Below are 18,142 nucleotides of genomic sequence, written 5' to 3'. Positions count from 1 at the left end.
TCAGAGTGCGATTTTTTAATTTAGATTTTAGTAGGAGCTAACTTTCAAACTGGCTAACTAAAGTCTGTCCAGATATAATTGGCAGTGGAAACAAGAATGTCTGTAACTTTTAATAGCCAAATACAATTCCAAAATTTTTTTAGCTTGTTTTAGAGAATCAAAAGTGCTATATTTGAATGTATTTAAGGTTGAAAAATTCGCGATCTTTAGCGGTTAAATTTGCGATTGCAAAAATTGAGCTTTTTTTCTACTCATGCTATAACTTTCATTTTTACACCAGTGAGTAGTTCAACCTTAGGTTAAGAAGTTTGAAAAATTTCAAGGCAAACATAAAAGTCCTTCGGAAGATATGGGACCTGAAATACCCCTTGGTAGCACTTTTCTGTGAAATATCAAATCTCCAACTTATTACTAAAAACGGGGGTTATGTTTTTATTTTTTTTGTGTTTTTACACTTTCCGAAAAGTGACTTTTGACTTTAAAAGCTCATAAGTAGAGAACAAATTGGTAAAATTTAAAAAGTGATAGCTCAAATTTTAAGTTAGGATATAAACTTTCTAAATATCTAAACTCTAAGCACTTTGGGAGATTTGTTCGGCCTCAAGACGTCGAGAAACGTCTGAACCTTTTCGTGGGTCACCCGGTATGTTAAAAGTCGAAAGAACGAGATGATTAGAAATGAATTTCAATTACTCTTGAGATTCTGAAAAACAAGTCACAATATATCAAGAGCATCCGCAGGAAGACTTCTTTTCACAGTGTTTCGTAATATCCACTCTACCACCGTCAGGAATATCGTTTCCATTGACGTCACGATTCGCCAATATAATATCAATTACATTATCGATAAAGGAATCAAAATTTGTCCCTTCCTTCGAAGAAATTCGATAGAAATTTTCGATCTTTATCGGTAGCGATTGCAACATTTCTTTGGGGTAATCCTCTTTGACAGTTATAGAATCACAATTATCGATTTTTGTACCCACAACGAAGAATAAAGTATTATCTTTACAATAACGTTTACAATTTTCCACCCACCTTGACTTGATGTTAACTAACGTTTCATTGTCGGTGCACGAGTAAACAAGTAATACACCGTCCACCGTTCTGAAGTAACTTGACGTCATATCACCCGCACGTTCCATTCCAGCTGTGTCGTAAAGTTGAAGCTAAAAAAATACATGTGAAATTGTGTCATTGATACATTATTTATAAGGAAAACTACACCATCCCATTCACTATTTTTTTACTCTACGCATATATTTTCCCGTGTTTACTATTAATCCCTCTAACGGACGATAGCATTGTCTAAAGGAAAACTTTAAAGAAGCCAAGCATGTGCAACCAAAAAATCGATTTTTTGTTCTATATCCCGACACTGGTATGTCATTGTCATACGACAGCTTTCAAAACATGAGTTAGATAGCATCAGCCACTGATGTAAAACACAAACACAAACCTGCATTTGGCGATTGTTTCTGGTAAATTCTTTAATGGTTTGATCAAAAGAATAATCCTCGAAGGTTGTTTTGAAGGGATCTTCTTTGAAACGAGTGAAAATACTTGATTTACCAGCACCATGATCTCCAAGAAGCACCAACTGATAATTTGTTGGTGTCGCTGAAGACTCGCCAGGCATGATTCAGTTCCAATGGTTGTCTGATAGTACTGTAGTAAATTATTACTAACCTGGAAATGTAAAAAGTAGCAACTAGACCGTTGTATGGGTAAAAAAGATTTAACTTGGAAATGCGAGAATAGAGGGAACCTCCTCCTTTCTAAATGAGATGAGTAGATGCTTCTCAAAAAGAGGAGGGGTAAAAAAGGGCCTCATTAAAGGAGGGGTAAATAATTAATAGACGAGGAAGAAATAAATACCCTTTCTAAATGGGGAGTAGAAGAAAGTCACAAAAGAGGAGTGCAAATGAAAAATACCTTATAAAGGGAGGAGTAAATGACTTAATAACTTTCTTAGGGGTTAGGTATACGTTCTTCAAGAAGGGCGATACTCATGACGGGAGGGGGGTGACCATTTTTGCACACTCTTGAAAAGCTGGCAATTTAACCATCCTTCGCAACACATCAAAACATCCAAGTCAACCAAAACACATCACATCAGCTTTATCTTTTGAAGCAACTTCTTGAAACCATTTGAAACAACTTCATGTTGTAATCAATGAACCAAACTTATTTTCGATACAAAAAACAACAAATAAAAACCACAGAATTGAGAAGTTTGAAACTTTTCCTAGCATGAAATTCGATCCTGTACTATCTTTAAAGTTGTACGTTAAAAAATTACCTGATTATACCTCAACAAGATTAAATGTTTACACAAAACAAAGTATATCCCATGACATATCATGAGTACCAATACCCATCCACAGCAAGTATAAATTAATTGCCTTATAGATCTAAAACTAGGAAGTAAAACAATCAACATTATGAGGGAATTCAACCTTATATGTAATAGAATCTATAAAAGATTTGTATACTCAGCAAGAAATTCTTAAAAAAACCCTAAGAATGACGATGACACAGTCAATTCTGTTATTCTAAGCAGATTTTTTTTGAAAAGAAAGAATAAAGAAATTGAAAAGCAGTTAGATAAGAAGTCTCTCTATAAAAAAAGACTAATTATTGAATTATGTTGATTATTATAAACCTCACTCATACAATAGAAATTCGAATATAAACAATATTATGTCACCAGGACTTCCCAAATAAATAATTCATTTTTCTATAACACATAAAAAAAATAAATCTACAAAATACTAAAATATCGAAATCATCCAGAATCATCATGCATAATAATTCAGACCAATATGACGTTGACGTCAACTATGACGTAATGATTCTTTAAAGTTCATCCCAATGACAAAACGGGATGTGCAAAAGTAAATTCCATGATGCAATATCCATTCTAAATTGCAGCATGAGAACTCGCCTATCTAAGTCATTAATGTATCGTAGCATCTGTTTACTGTCGTTTATGACAACTTGAAAGTCAGATACAATCTGCTCAGTAGAAAGATTTCAACTGTTCGCCATAGGAAATCATTGTCCAAATTTTGAAGTCAAAATATCTAAATCTTCATGACATTGCACCTTCTTCCGTCCAGCAAGAAATTGACGTTCGACTCGTTCATGATACACCAGAGACGGTGACAGGGATAGCTTTCATCTCGTACCTCATGCAAAGATATTCACTTAACAGGGCTGTGATGATGACACTGACCATCACCATGACCCACCAGATGCCAGATTTTGGAAAGCCAACAATGAAGCAACATAACAGGAAATGCACAAAATGCGCCGTTACCGTAAAATCTAAGCACTGAAAATAAAACATAAGAAAAGTTCACTTTAAATTGCTTTTTTAATGAGTTTGTTATGATGTTTGTTTAAAGATACTCTTTCTTATGTTATAGAGCCTCTATGCTGAAAAAGCAGAATAAACAATAGCAAGCACGTCACCAAAAACCGGGATTTTTCATTCCGTTTCTTAGTGAGTTCCACTTTGATGATTTTTGAAAAAAAGGAGTCTTTCAAGCGCTTTGACGCAAATTCAATTTTTTCGCTACTGCAGGAGCAGTTTCGAAAGTTTAAAATGACTTCAAAAAATCTGCGAAAACCTGGGCTCCAAAAACTCGAAAAAGTCGCAAAGCAGAATAGACGTTACTGCGTAGAAAAAACGCGGGTGACGTCTTGTATAGGCTAAATAAAAAATAGAATTTCTTAAAATTTGGGCACGCGCGGGGAGGGGGGGGGCAGCTGTTCTTTCTTTTGTTGAAAAATGCTTTGTAAACAAAATTATGTCAGGAGATGTTAAATAATGTCCTTTAAATAGCTATTAATTAGATTGATGAAAATACATGATTTCCATTTATTTTAGAGAAATTTCAATATCATGAAATATTTGAACTGTGTGAAAATTGCTTACTTGTTTTGCTCTTTGGACAATGAACCATATTGATAAAGCACTATGCAAAGTTAAAAGAAATGTGAAATATTGTATTAGTTAAAAGCCCTTATTGTGCATTCCTTTATTCATTAGCAGTACAATGATATTTCAGAGAAGAAGGCTTAAAGACCGCTGTCTCACATCCCCACTGGAACTTTTTTCCTCAGTGGGGATAAAAATTCCTATTGAAATCCCGATGGGGATAGAAGTTCTATTGTTCCAAGATTAAAAAATCCATCCCGGTTTTGGAGTACAATTTTTAAACATCGAATTTCGAATGGGGATGAAATCAAAGTCATTTTCCTAGTAGCGCTGAAATTCCAGAGTATTTTCCCACCGGGGACGAAATTTTTGCCAAATTTTCCAGTGCAGCTAGGGTCCCAGTGGGTCTGTGACACAGGGGTGTGCTTAAAAGACGATTTTCGATATTCATACTAACCATATAAGTGAATTGATGAGAAAAACCATGATTTGTAATTTGCCGTCATATGAGACTGCACCAATGATCTGAAAAAGACGAGATTTGTTAATTATGAACATTGCCCTTATGTATTACAATGAAGTGAATACAGTCGCTCTCATGTTGTCTTCTGACCAGCCACCGGAACTGTTGGAAAACCAACGGATCCGGCGAGACTCGAACTCACAACCATGCCATTCGCGGGCATTTGCTCTACCATTGAGCTACGAATCCATGCGGAACCCGAGGACTCAATTGCGACTGGGTAGAGCTGGAAGTGAATTCTTGGCTACTGACTGGTTAGAGACGGTGAATTGGGAGAAATCCATCTTTGTTGATTATAGTCATTTTGAGACACTTTAAACTGATCTCGTTTAAAATCAAGCACTTATATCGACCCTTGAAGCACGTGCGGCGACTGGGTTTACCGAGTCTACCAAGAAAGGTAGACATTAATATTGTTTGAAATCGTTGCATTGATTTTTTCAAACACAAAGAGTGTTAACGTCATTACTCTTTGACTTAACTTGACTCGAGCCCTTTCATGGCGTTTAGGGTTGATGGGTTTATTTATACTTTCTGATTGGATAGACCTTAGATGGATAGAATTGACCTTATTGGTCTTGTAATTTATGTAAACAATGATATGATAGATAACAATTAAAGAAACACGCAAACTAAAACATTGATTCTTTCACAGAGTGATTTAGTATCATGAAAGCTGAATGTTTTAGACATCCAATATCATTCAAAATATACAATATATTTAGGGTCTAAAGAATCTCAATACTAACTAGAACAAGAGAGTCTGTTATTGTAAATAACATTTATATTAAAATGTAATTGCACTTTTCCTTACCCCATAAAGAAAAAAAGTTCTTTGATATAATCTCTTTACCTTTGAATCAAACATTTGGCCAACAGAAATTGGTAGTCCAGCCACTGAGCACACAATGAAGGTCAACAGGCCATAAGAAGCATAAAACACACTTTGAACAGAAAGGATTTGTGACGTAATCAAGAGTGGATCCCAAACTGTATTTCGAAATTGTCCTGTATTCTTCTTCTTCATGACTCACAGTATTTCTTTGTATTTCTTTTTCAATTTTTACTTTTTTATGTTTTGTTCTAAATGAAAAATAAACATGTAAGAGATCTAAACCTTTGCATTAAGAAATGGATTCTCTCTTTTTAAAATCGAGAGGATCACTGAAACTTTCTACCAACTTAATGTTAGTTAGAAGCAATAGTGAATCAAAATTATAGAGGATCACTGAAACTTTCTACCAACTTAATGTTAGTTAGAAGCAATAGTGAATCAAAATTATAGAGGATCACTGAAACTTTCTGCCAACTTAATGTTAGTTAGAAGCAACAACAAATGAGAACAGACTCTGATTTTGTTGTGGTTCAAACAACCTAAGTTACAAATTCCTGAGTTAAACAGGGGGTGTCTGTTCTAAGTTGTAGGTACCACTGTCGGGTGGGTATGTGAAATTAGCAAGTCAAAAACAACTTAATACCAGGTACTAAGTGAGGACGGAGAAAACTGGATTTCTAACTTAGTCCTTGTGCAAGTTTGGACCAAAAAGGCAGTCATGACCAAAATATTGTGGGTCGGCGAGAAAAATGTTGATTTTAATATTTCAGTTTCCAACAGGTCAGATCTTCATTCCCAAAAATAAGTTAAACATTTTCGGCACTGGTCCATGTAATTGTATTTTTAATTTATAAAAAATATGTAAAAAAAATATTAGGAAAGATGGTGCTGTGATGTGAAATAATAAAAAATATATAAATTTATCTCTTAGTCATATATAAAATCTGAACTATTACACAAATATAATCCTAAAATTGCCTCAAATATACAAAAATCGATATAAAATCAATAATAAAATCCGAAAGTAAAAAATTTACTGTTTAACAAAGAATTAATTTCACTACAATTACATTCTAGAATAAAATCGCATCTCACTTAATTTTAATTTCTACTCTTGCTCAACAAAATGGGTGAATGGAATGGTTTTTAATCTACCTTAAAAGATATTAAATTACAAAGATTGAAATACTCTACTTAATTAAATTCTACAGTTTTTCATTCATTTCTAATGAACAGGATAACATTTTTCCATCCCTGGATGCTTTAGCAACCGCACTTGTCTTTCTCTCTACCTGCATCTGTTAAATCTGTGATTGTGTTGTCCAACTTCTCAGCCGGTTGTTTAGAGCATCCCGACAAGATGTGTGTAATTTTCTGAAACAGATCATTTAATCCATTTCCTGTCTTAGCAGAGATGCGATATGTAACATCATATTTATCGGAGTCAATCTTCAAACTTTCTTTAGCAAATCTACATGCATCACCTTCTGAAACCTGAATCTCACCAGGTGTCTCGTCAATTTTATTCCCAACAAGAAAATAGATAGTGTTTGTATTATTGGAATCGTTTTTTGCATTGTCATACCACATTTCTAAGTTGTTCATTGTTGTTGTATCTGTGACGTCATACATAAGGATAACAGCATGACTGAAGTTATAATAATTTGATGTCATACGACCAGCTCTCTCCAATCCTGCTGTATCCCAAAGTTGAATCTAAAATGAATATTTTTTGCATAAAATTGAATAGCCTGGGAATCAAAGCTCGACATTTTAGAAACAATTATACTATAGAATTTGGTACAGGTAGATTAGTCTGAAACAGTCTGTGTGTGAACCCTTGTTGACAGACAAGGAAACCCTGGCAGACACGCATAATCAACTCACCATAAAAACTCTTTAACAAGCTCTAAAAACTTTAAAAACTGCTGAAAACAACGTCAAAATATCAGCCATGTATTTTACTTCCAGCCAACAGCCATTTTGTTTACACTGTAAATGTTTTCATTTTCATTTGTTTTGCTTTTTTCTGCCAAAGTCAGCTTTTTCCATTTATATATGCACACTGGCGCACATCAAAATTATAAAAATGCACACAAAGTACTGCTGATGCTAATCAAAAATAGTGTGACATTGTAAAAAATGCTCAAAATCAACTTTTTGGAATAACTCTTCATATTTTTTGAGTCAGCCATAGAGATTTCACAGGGTAATAGACCTCAACGTGGAGATATGATTAAAAAAAAAATTTTGTTATTTGAGTCAAAATTGTGGCTGCAGTTCAAAAATTCTAGTTTTTTTTAAAGTGTAAGCCACACGATATTGAAAAGTGATCTCTGAATGGGACTTGAAAGACTTGAAAGACTTGAAAGAAGAAAGGCTGAATTTTCCAAAAAGTGTTAAATGTACATACTTTTTTGTGGCTTTTTTGTCAGCCACATATTTTACTCACACTTCATGCTTTAATATATTTAAGTTGACTGAGTAAGCCACAAAATTTCGTTCTTTTTACAACAGGTAGATAAATTATTCAGCTTAACCATGGATGTATTTTGACAGGATGGAAAGGCGAAAAGGTCTATGGTACCGTGAAGTCAGGTAACTTGCATCAGTGGAGGGAAACTTGCATAGCCATCAAATGCCTGACCAACCAAAGCAGCAAAATTTCAAAACAAGTGAACTACACAGCTCTATTCTACCATTTTTGTTTCGGTTTTATCTTGTATTTTAGGGGACCCATCCATATTCATTTGACAACGCATAACGTCAAATTGACGTTATCCTCTGAACCCCCCCCCCCCACCCCCTACAGATAACGTCAAGCCATGTATACCAAAAGTTGTCGCCATGCGTGTATGTGTTCTTTTAACTAATGACCTTTATTTAAAAAGAAATTAAAAGCTCCACTTGGTGCTAGGTTCGTGCCATGCTTTAGGCATACCACCTTCTTTCACAAATAAATTGGACGTCAAACAGAAAGGTTGTGCTCTTCGTTTATTTTTCAAAATGAAGAATTTTCAATAAAATTTTAAAAATATGGAAAAAATAGCCAAATTTCAACCAAAAACGACATCACCTGGCAAGATCCTGATCCCTGATGAAGATGCGAGTGACAACAATCGATGTACCGAGCATAATTGTATAAAAGACGATGAAAAAATGAGAATTCAATGTCATAAATGCCAACGAACGCTACATTATGCCTGCACTGGACTACCTTTTTTTTTTTTTTTTGCCTGAATGATGTATATGATACTATACGAAATATAGCTGTTTTTAAATCAAAATTTTCATCTTTTGCTTTGAATATCTTGGCTTGATGAATTTTCTCGGACTTGCTTTTATCCTTTATTACCACCATACCAGTTAAAGTTGTTTTTAAATAAAGGTTACCGAAAATACGTGTGTATAACTTGTTGCTCTCCGGCAAAAGAACTCGGTAGAAAAGTTCATAATCAAGTGGAAAGAATTAAAAGCTGCACGCACAGTTATAAAGAAATCGAATCGTGTGAAAGTATAATAAAAGTCAAAAGTGAGAGTGAAAAAAGTCTAAACACAATGATCAAAGATTTACAGGCAAGATATCAGGAATACATCAAGGATAAAAATCAAGTTACCGATCTAATACAGAGCCAGTTTTCCACGCTAGAAACAAAACTAACATCCAAGATAGAAGAGACGTTGAATAACAAGACTGCAAAAATTCAAACCGCAACAGAACCACGTAAGAAAGTTTTTTTGCTGAAGCGACTAAAACAATGATCAATTAAGCGTAAATAGCATGAAACAGCTACTACGAGAGGAAAAAATTGACGAACAAATTGAGGACCAAAGGAAACTATTGACAGACGCAAATATCATTATCCATGGGGTAAATGAAAATGAAAATAAAGAAGATATCGATTTCGTTACTGAGCTTCTGAATGACGTTAATTTAAAGACTCAACCAACCTACGTCTCTCGTGTTGGAAAAGAATCTAAGGTTATGCGCCCAATCAAAGTTGTATTCAAAGACAGTCATAACAAATACAGATTCATGAAGAAGTTGACTGAATTGAAACAACACGAGAAGTACGTGAAATTAAGTATCACCGACGACTTGACAAAAATGGAGAGGGAACAAATCAAAGAGTGGAAAAAGAAAGCAGACGAGATGAATAAAGCCAGATCGAATGACGATTTTAAATGGAGGGTACGAGGAAGCCCTCGTGAAAAATTATATTTTAAAAAGATTTTTTGTACAAGAACGGTTTAGAGGCCCTTGTGCCTCAACTGTAATCACCTTACAAATTGTAAAGTAGCGTTGACTTTTATTAGCCTTTGTTGCTACCTGTTCGTCAACTTGAAATAAACTATTACATACATACATTTGCCCACTTGTGCGTTGTGGTTCGCTTGATTGCGGAAACAATGAAAATATGATGTATATCATAGCATGAACCAATGGGATTATGCGAGCAAGTTTTCATGTAATTCATACACAAATATATTTTTGACAGCTTAAAAAGTATATATAGTGTGGTTGGTGGTAAAACAAATATTCACGATTTTCACAAAAAGGTACAGTGAGACCGGGTAACTTGCATCAGTGGAGGCTAACACGCATAGCCCTCAAATGACTGACCAATCAATCTAAGCAGCAAAATTTCAAAACAAATGAACTACGCAGCTTCGCTTGCGGCTCTACTCTACCATTTTTGTTTTGATTTAATTTTGTATTTTAATGACCAGGGGATGTCAATCGAACTCAATCGAATTCGATTTGGAGTTGAATCGATCGTATTCAATCGAAGTAAATCGAAGTGATTGTTCGAATCGATCGAACTCAATCGAAGTGATTGATCGAACAATCGAATTCAATCAAAATGGGAAAAAGATGTAAATCTTCTATCGTCTTCGATTGGATTCGTTCTATTCGATCAATCACTTCGATTGGTTTCGATTGTTCGATCAAGCACTTTGATTGAGTTTGATCGATTCGAACAATCACTTCAATTTACTTCGATTGAATTCGATTGATTCGATTCTCTTCCATTCAATTCGACCACTGATCTTGAGAGATCTCCCACCGATCTGAGATTAGCGAGTTTTATTTGAGATAAATCGAGGGGGATGGTATAAAGCAAAGCTGATATGTCTCCAAAATCATTGTCCACTTTGCTCGACAACGGTAAAGACACCAAAATACCGTTGTCTGTTTAGGTGAGCAAAGGCAATATAGAGCAAAACGGAAAACTACATCGTCAGTGGAGAATACTTTAGGCGTACAGACTTTAGGGAGATGAACCTTTCGCAAGGTCAAAAAATCACGAAAGTTACAACATTTATTTACATATTCCCCCAAATACGACAAAAAATTTTTTTTTCGTGAACTTTAACTTTTGCGAATAATCCTTTCCATAATGTTCAAAGATACTGAGTGACTTTCACAAAAAGGGCTAAAATTCGTGAAAATCGCGAGAAGTTTCCACTCGCCAAAAGTTTCCACTCGCGAAAGTTTGTACGCCTCGTAAGCAAGATTAAGAAGCGATTGCCCTGTTAGGTACATGATATTTGACCAAAAAGAGCGCTTCATTTGTTTGTTCGGGCTTTTCATTAGTCCACTAACAAAAAAGGATGTCAATCGAAAATTTCGATTGTCGAACCAATCGAATATAATCGAAACCAATCGAAGTGACTGTCCCGAGTCAATAGACCTTTTTTCAAAGAGGCATCCCTGCTGAATAATTATGTAGTCCAGCCATACAAACAATGATACAGCAATGCATAATTACTGTTTCATGCATATTGTAATAATTATGCATGGGTGTATCATTGTTTTTCTGCTGGACTACATAATTATTCAACAGGATGGCCTCTTTGAAAAAAGGTCTATCGAAGCCAATCGAGTACAATCGAACCAAATCAATCTTAAAATGATGTAAATCTTCGATTGAATTCGATCGTTTCGATCGATAACTTCGATTGGCTTCGATCAATTCGGTCAATCACTTCGATTGGTTTCGATTATATTCGATCGGTTCGACAATCGAAATTTTTGATTGACATCCCCTGGTAATGACCAGCTAGGTCATTCATTCGAGGGCTATGCATGTTAGCCTGACACTGATGCAAGTTACCTGATCTCACGGTATACCTTTGATTTCTTATAACGTCAAACGTAACTTTTGAAAACCCCCCATCTCCTCATAACCTCAATTTGACGTTTTGCGTTGTCAAATGAATATGGACGGCCAGGGGTTTTTCCAAGCACTAAGCAATGCCTCCGTTTTTACTTGCAAATTGAGTTTTCATCAAAGGCGTAAGCCGTGATATCCAGCCAAAGGCTGGATAATAAAGGCTGGGGGTCTGGGGGGCGTCTTGAGCCCTCCAGTGGGTCCAGGGCTAGCCCTGGTGGGGGTTCAGGGGGCAAAGCCCCCGAAAGCTGAGCAAAATTTGGCCTTAACTGGCACTTTAAAAAGGTTAAAAGTGAATGAATTTCTAGAATTTAGCGATGAACAAAATGAATGAATTACTGAAAAGTCCTCTCAACTCTTTTAACAAATTTAATAAAACCTGTATAAAATGGTGTAACAAATGGTACAGAACTGCTCAAATAATAAAAAAACTCTACTAGAATTAGAAAAAAGTTACAAAAATAAAGAAGAAGAAGTGGATGTATTTTTTATTTATTTTGCACTTTTAGGAAGTACTCTATCTAAGGTACTAGCCTTTGCAGGACCTTAACCCTAAGAATCATTAAACTCAATTAAAAGAATCAACTGCAGCTGTGATAACTGAATAACTTTTACTACAAGTTTTATTCATTTTATTCCGTTTAATGGGCTTAAATAAGGGGAAGAAAGAGTGAGAAAGTATTTTATTATGGTGAAATTTGATCTTTTACTTCTTTTCTGAAAATTTTCTTTCCAATTGAGTTTCTGAAACTCAATTTGAATTGAGTTTAATGCCTCCGTCTAACGGGGGCATTTGAGTGCTTGGAAAAACCACTGACGGCTCCCCTTACCAGCCAGGTCATTCATTTGAGGGATATGCATCAGTGTTAGCCTCCACTGATGCAAGTTACCTGATCTCACAGTTCTATAAATTTTTACTCATGAAAGTCGCCATTTATATTTAAAAACTTTGAAAGCCCCTCATCTCAACCCAGTTTGCAGAGTGTGGCACGTTTGCTCTCGAGATATCTCAAAATTTGGAAATTGAAGTATATAAAGTAAACTACCGTAACTTGGTCTAATGTCGACCACTAAATTCGACACCCTTTTCTAGAGCTGAAAAATTAAAAAAAGGTCGAAATTATTTTATTTGCTTAGTGGTAAGGGAGGATAAATCTTTTTTCAATCACCAATTCCGACTTTCATATTATTGACCCACGGCATGGCCCGAACATGTTCGGGCCTCTTGATTAATACTTTTTTTAAATGGCCCGTGCGTGGCCCGCGCGGCCCCGCGCAGTTTCGGACCATGTTCGGACCAGATTTTCGAAAACTTGCTACGATCGCGCGTGTAATTTCAGGACCCAATATTTATATTTTAAATTCCTTATTTTAATTTAATTTACAGTAATATATTTCTCAGGTCTATCGACCTCTATGAAATAATCATGCTTAACATTTTACAATTTTACAGTTGTAGGCGCACGGCCTCTTAACCAGTCGTCTTTACAATATTTCATTTTCAGTAACAGGTTTGTTATAGATCTTCTTAAAGTAGAGTTTTGTCCGAGGACTTCCTCTAACCTTATATATCCAGTTGCCATCCTTTTGTAATTCTGTTTTCTCCTTTGCCTTCCTATGCCACTCTTTGATGGTTTCGCGTTCTTTCTTCGAAAAATCGTCGGATACTCTAAATTCGTCTTTCTCTAATTTGTGGACTGATGCCAGAATATGACGTTTCTCTTCTTCGTTCTTTAGCACGACTTTCAAGGGTCGCCATCTTTTTGTTTTGAACATTTCGTCCTTCCGAGCTCCTATTCTTTCTGCGCTGACGATGTTTACCTTTAATCCCATTTGGTTTTGTACAACTTCTTCAACATAATCCTTATCACCTACACGTTGTTCTTCTAGGTCTTCATCTTTGTTCTCTCCGAGGTTGTGAACAATGATATTGTACTTTGTTAAGTTTAACCATCGTTCTTCTTCTTTCTCTTCTTTGATGTAATTCTTGATCTTTACCTCTTGTTTCTTTAGCTCATCTTTAGTAATGCTAGCGTACGTCTGTTGTTGCTTTGATTCTATATCGTGGTCTTTTTTCTTTAGTTCATCTTTAGCGATGCTAGCGTATGTCTGCTGTTGTTTGGATCCTTTAACGACATCATCTTTGTTTACAAGATCGTCGATCTTCTTCTCCAGTCCATCCAGTCTAGCCAAAACACATTGCTCATCTTGATCTTTCTCTTTACCTCCAGTATTTGTTGCCTTGTTATTGGTCGTTCTTTGTTTACTTGTTTTGAACTTCTCTAATAATATTGGCCTGACTGTGATGCATTTCGCACATTCGAATCTCCTTGCTTTGTACTGAAGGCAAATCTGTACTTGGTAGGCTGGAAGCTCCGAACAGGCATAATGAACAAATCTTTGACACTTCCTACACTGCAAGACATCGTTATCCCGTATTATTTCATTTATAAAGCATTCATTTGGGGTGCAGGATCCATATTTTGATGAAATTTCCGTGTTATTTTCAGAAGTTTTCGCCATTTTGTTGCATTTTCAAAAGCACAACCGCAAACAAATTTAAAAATCTTCATCTTCAAATATACATATTGTTCAAATATAAAAGTTAATCATCTATTTTCCAATTAAGTTAGGAAAATTATTAAAAAGAATGATTTGAATCTTACATAATATGGTCTTCTTTTTATTCTTTATCCCGTTCCCTTTTCTCGTGGTCTTCTCCTATTCGAAGCAGAATTTTTCTGGATCGTTTTTTGTACTGTTATACAACTTTGTGAATCAAACTGGTATTTGGAACTTTGAATTTGTCTAATGAAAATATTTAACAATGGATGATGATAAACCAGGAAAGGTAAATAAAATTAAATTCAATTGTAAATACATATGGCCCGAACATGGTCCGAACAAAATGTTCGGGCTGATTCAATAATACTTTTTTGTGGCCCGAGCATGGTCCGAACAGGCCCGAATATGTTCGGGCCATGCCGTGGGTTGTTCATATTATTCCTATCTCTAAATAGGGAGGTCGGGCCTTACGCGTGCGGCAGTAACAAAACATAGATTTTCGAAAAAAAATATTCAAGCTTACATATCTCAAGGAAGGAAACCTCTAGACTAGTAAACTAGTCGTTGAAAACAGACCCATATACAAAAAATCAAGCTCCAAATAAAAAGAATCGAAGGGGTGAAGTTGCGTTTCTTTTCTGAATTTCAACGACTAGAAGCTACTTCCCTCAAAAAACGTTGTTTAAATTTACAACTTTTTTTAGGTTTTTGAGAATCCATCCAACTTTTTTGACTAAATGATATTTCATAGTAACATTGAACTTGGGAACATGTAAATAAATGAGCATTTCTAAAAACGCAATAAACAGAAAGAAAAACAATTGCAATCCCGCACGGGTCAGACATACAGAAATCTGTATGTCTCTCCTTACGATTTTAGGTGAAGAAAAAAAGCGTTGGAAGTAGCTTCTAGTCGGTTATTTTCCTTTTCTCTCACGCGCGCTGAATATTTAATTAGTGTTTACATTATTTGATTGACAGTTTTATTATAAGGTTATAAGTAATAACCGACTAGTTTACTAGTCTAGGAAACCTCTTAACATAAGTATTTTTTCCAAAGTGTAGAGAATTTATTCAGCTATCTTTTGCAGAAAAAATCAGCACATCATGTCTTCATGTTCCTTCAAAATTTGAAAATGAGTACTCGCGGGTGAGTTTTTTCAAACTTCTTGTTCGCGGCACGGCAAAATTTTTTTTTCGGGGGTTCTAAAATCCAAAGCGCTAGCCACCCGAAACAGCTATCGACCTGGAATTTTTTGCATCGTTCCCCGCAATAGTTTAGCTTTTGAGACGTACCACGTTCGTTGGTTGGAGCAACGTATATTTTTCAGGAAGTCAAATTATGTACTTAAAATACGTTTTTTTCATTGAAAAAATCAAAATTTTTTATTGAACGTGAATTTTTTAGAAAGAACAATGTTTTTTCTTTCCAAATGTGAAATTAGTAAGAATCAAGCTGTTTCCGGTGGCAAGCGCTAAGGGAAAGATTATGGTGTAATTACCCCCGTTTCAGCTACATCTACGGAAAATAAAACTCGCACCAAACCTCTCGCGCGGAATTTTTCATAAAACACTTTCGCTTTTGGTGCCGTAATGAAGGTACAAAATGGCTGGCGATGCGTGCACGAAAATGCTTGAAAAATTGAACTTCAAAATGTATTATCTTTGGAACTTTAAAGAATTGGAAGGTAAATGGCCTCTCATTTTTCTTCTGATGGTTATGGCTTTCCATTAAACTTGGTTTGGTATTCTGCAAGTAGGTTTGAAATTTCCTCTGACCACCCTACCCTAAAGAAGGGTGTCGAAATTAGAAGACGGATGTCGAGATTAGACCAACTTACGGTAGCTCTTATAGTCCTTGTTGTTGGAAGAAAACCTAGCACTGGACTCCAGAAACATTTTCAATTTGCTAAACAGTGATTAAAGGATATACCTCAGTTTTTGTTTCTGTCTCAGGATCATCCTCGTTTACTTGAAAACTGACTTCTCGTGTTGCAAAATCCAAACCAATTGTTGACTGAATATAATCATCAAATTTACCATCCCTGAATCGAATGAAAGTAGATGACTTACCAACATCACTGTCACCTATCAAAACAACTTTAAATCGTCTCATAACTACAAAATTTTGTGATGAAAAGTAAGAATTTCAGAAAAATGGTGTGCTGTTTTTCGACTTGGCAAGCAAAAATGAAAGTGACTACTAAAAAGCATCCCCCAAAACGACAAGAGGATCAAAGGCGGTAAAAGGGCGGGAAGCTTGCTCGACCCCCTTTGCTTCGCCCGGTAAGCACTTTGAACGGTGGTTGCGTTAGTCTGAATCGCAGACCTCTACAAAACCCCAGGTAGTATAAGGAGCCATAATATGGCGCGCCAAAGCGGAAATAAATACTATCTCTTTAAAACAATACTATCTTCGTTTAAAACATACTATCTTTTTTAAAAAATACTATTTTCGATTAAAACATACTATTTTCGTTCAAAAAATACTATTTTCGTTGAAAAAATACTATTTCCGTTTGAAAAAATACTATTCTCGTTTAAAACATACTATCTTCATTTAAAAACATACTATCTTTTGTAATGATACTATCTTTTTTTAAACAATACTATCTATTTTAAAACGATACTATCTTTTTTTAAATATACTATCTTTTCGAAAACAGTCTGGAAACGAGGTTGGCACGTCTTGCCTCGCTCATTTTAAAGTTTGCATGCATGACCCGCGCATGGTGGGATGGCGGGACCATGCTTGCTGGATGGAAAGAACAACATGCTTTATATGGAAATGGCAGAACAGAAAATCCAAAATGTGGTGAAAACACCACAATGAAAAAATTTCTTGAGTAAATTCCTTTCTTCGCGTTCTAAGTGTCCTATCCGAGACTCCAATAAGATCAGCAATTTCCTTCCATTTGAACCCTATTGTTTTTAGTGCAAGGACTTGGTCTTCGTTGATATCTTTCAATGGTCTGCCACGAGTAGCCATTTTACTGTCAGTCAGGTCAGATCTTGTAGGGAGCCGGAAGCCATCTTGTTATGTTGGTCCTGCATGTGGGCGGATGAGGCCATATAAAATAAACACGAAAAACCAACGCCCATTACACGCCCCTCAAAATGAAAATTACACAAATTTGAATAATCGAGGCAACCTATATTCGAAAAAAGATAGTATTTTTTAAAAAGATAGTATTTTTTTAAAAGATAGTATTTTTTAAACGAAGATAGTATGTTTACAACAAAGATAGTATTGTTTTAAAAAGATAGTATGAAAGATAGTAAAAGTAGTATTATTTTTTAAAGATACTATGTTTTAAACGAAAATAGTATTTTTTAAGCAAAAAATAGTATGTTTTAAAAAAGATAGTATGTTTTAAAAAAGATAGTATGTTTTAAACGAAGATAGTATGTTTACAACAAAGATAGTATGTTTTAAACGAAGATAGTATTGTTTTAAAAAGATAGTATTTATTTCCGCTTTGGCGCGCCATACACGAATCCGTTAGTGGATGCAAGCAGCCTATAGTTGCGTACGACGCACGAGGTTGTTTCACAAATTTGAAGAGTGATGCGTGTGATTTGGACCTATTATAATCAATATAATCCTTATTCAGTTTATTTGGCATCAATCAGGAAGTTGAAAAATTCCTCCCTCAAACAACACAGGGGAGTAGGGAGGGGATCTGCTAGTTTTTTACAGTTCTTCTCTGAGACCTATGAACATCACTGAGGGTCTGAGTTCCTTCAAAAGAAACCCTTTAACGATTCTCGGATTAATCGACTAATTAGCGAAATGTATGTATCTGTACTTAGTATTTGATTGGTTCGGACTTAATCCAAGATCCTATATGATTCCCATGATTACTACACTGATCTTCTTGGAATAAGCTGAATAGAATCGCTTTTTGTAGTTACAGTTTTATCTCAAAGGCCTGTAATTGAATTGGTTAATCGGATTGGTTGAAAAATAAGTATTATCAGGACTCATTGTATTGGCTGGGTTATTGAACGGTGGGTCTGTCTACAATTGCAAATTGATAAAAATTCGGGCGATTTCAATGTGATATTTACACCACCATTTTATTGCTTTTCTTATA

At 35.3% G+C, this 18,142-nt stretch overlaps 4 protein-coding genes across 4 annotated transcripts in view; all 4 read right to left on the bottom strand.

The window, feature by feature from the left end:
* LOC136824602 (uncharacterized) overlaps positions 1 to 18,142 on the bottom strand; it is a 76,327-nt gene that overhangs the window by 4,286 nt on the left and 53,899 nt on the right. The window lies entirely within an intron of this gene.
* On the bottom strand, positions 562 to 2,043 carry LOC136824610 (ras-related protein Rab-1D-like). Its single transcript, XM_067080599.1, has 2 exons — positions 1,460 to 2,043; positions 562 to 1,169 (listed from the first exon to the last, which is right to left on the bottom strand). The coding sequence occupies exons 1-2, from the start codon at positions 1,637 to 1,639 to the stop codon at positions 726 to 728; spliced, it is 624 nt and encodes a 207-aa protein (XP_066936700.1). The 5' UTR covers positions 1,640 to 2,043; the 3' UTR covers positions 562 to 725.
* Positions 2,625 to 5,551, bottom strand: LOC136824606 (protein SYS1 homolog). The gene is made up of 4 exons (XM_067080595.1): positions 5,323 to 5,551; positions 4,404 to 4,471; positions 3,944 to 3,983; positions 2,625 to 3,337 (listed from the first exon to the last, which is right to left on the bottom strand). Exons 1-4 carry the CDS (start codon positions 5,494 to 5,496, stop codon positions 3,146 to 3,148), a joined length of 474 nt encoding a protein of 157 aa, XP_066936696.1. The 5' UTR covers positions 5,497 to 5,551; the 3' UTR covers positions 2,625 to 3,145.
* LOC136824649 (ras-related protein Rab-18-like) lies at positions 6,069 to 16,232 on the bottom strand. The gene is made up of 2 exons (XM_067080639.1): positions 15,979 to 16,232; positions 6,069 to 7,020 (listed from the first exon to the last, which is right to left on the bottom strand). The coding sequence occupies exons 1-2, from the start codon at positions 16,159 to 16,161 to the stop codon at positions 6,568 to 6,570; spliced, it is 636 nt and encodes a 211-aa protein (XP_066936740.1). The 5' UTR covers positions 16,162 to 16,232; the 3' UTR covers positions 6,069 to 6,567.

This window comes from Clytia hemisphaerica, unplaced genomic scaffold (assembly GCF_902728285.1).
Source record: "Clytia hemisphaerica strain Z4C2 unplaced genomic scaffold, Clytia hemisphaerica genome assembly, whole genome shotgun sequence".
Classification (NCBI taxonomy): Eukaryota; Metazoa; Cnidaria; class Hydrozoa; order Leptothecata; family Clytiidae; genus Clytia; species Clytia hemisphaerica.
Note: the sequence above shows the minus strand (reverse complement) of the source record. Positions and strands in the feature narration are given on the sequence as shown.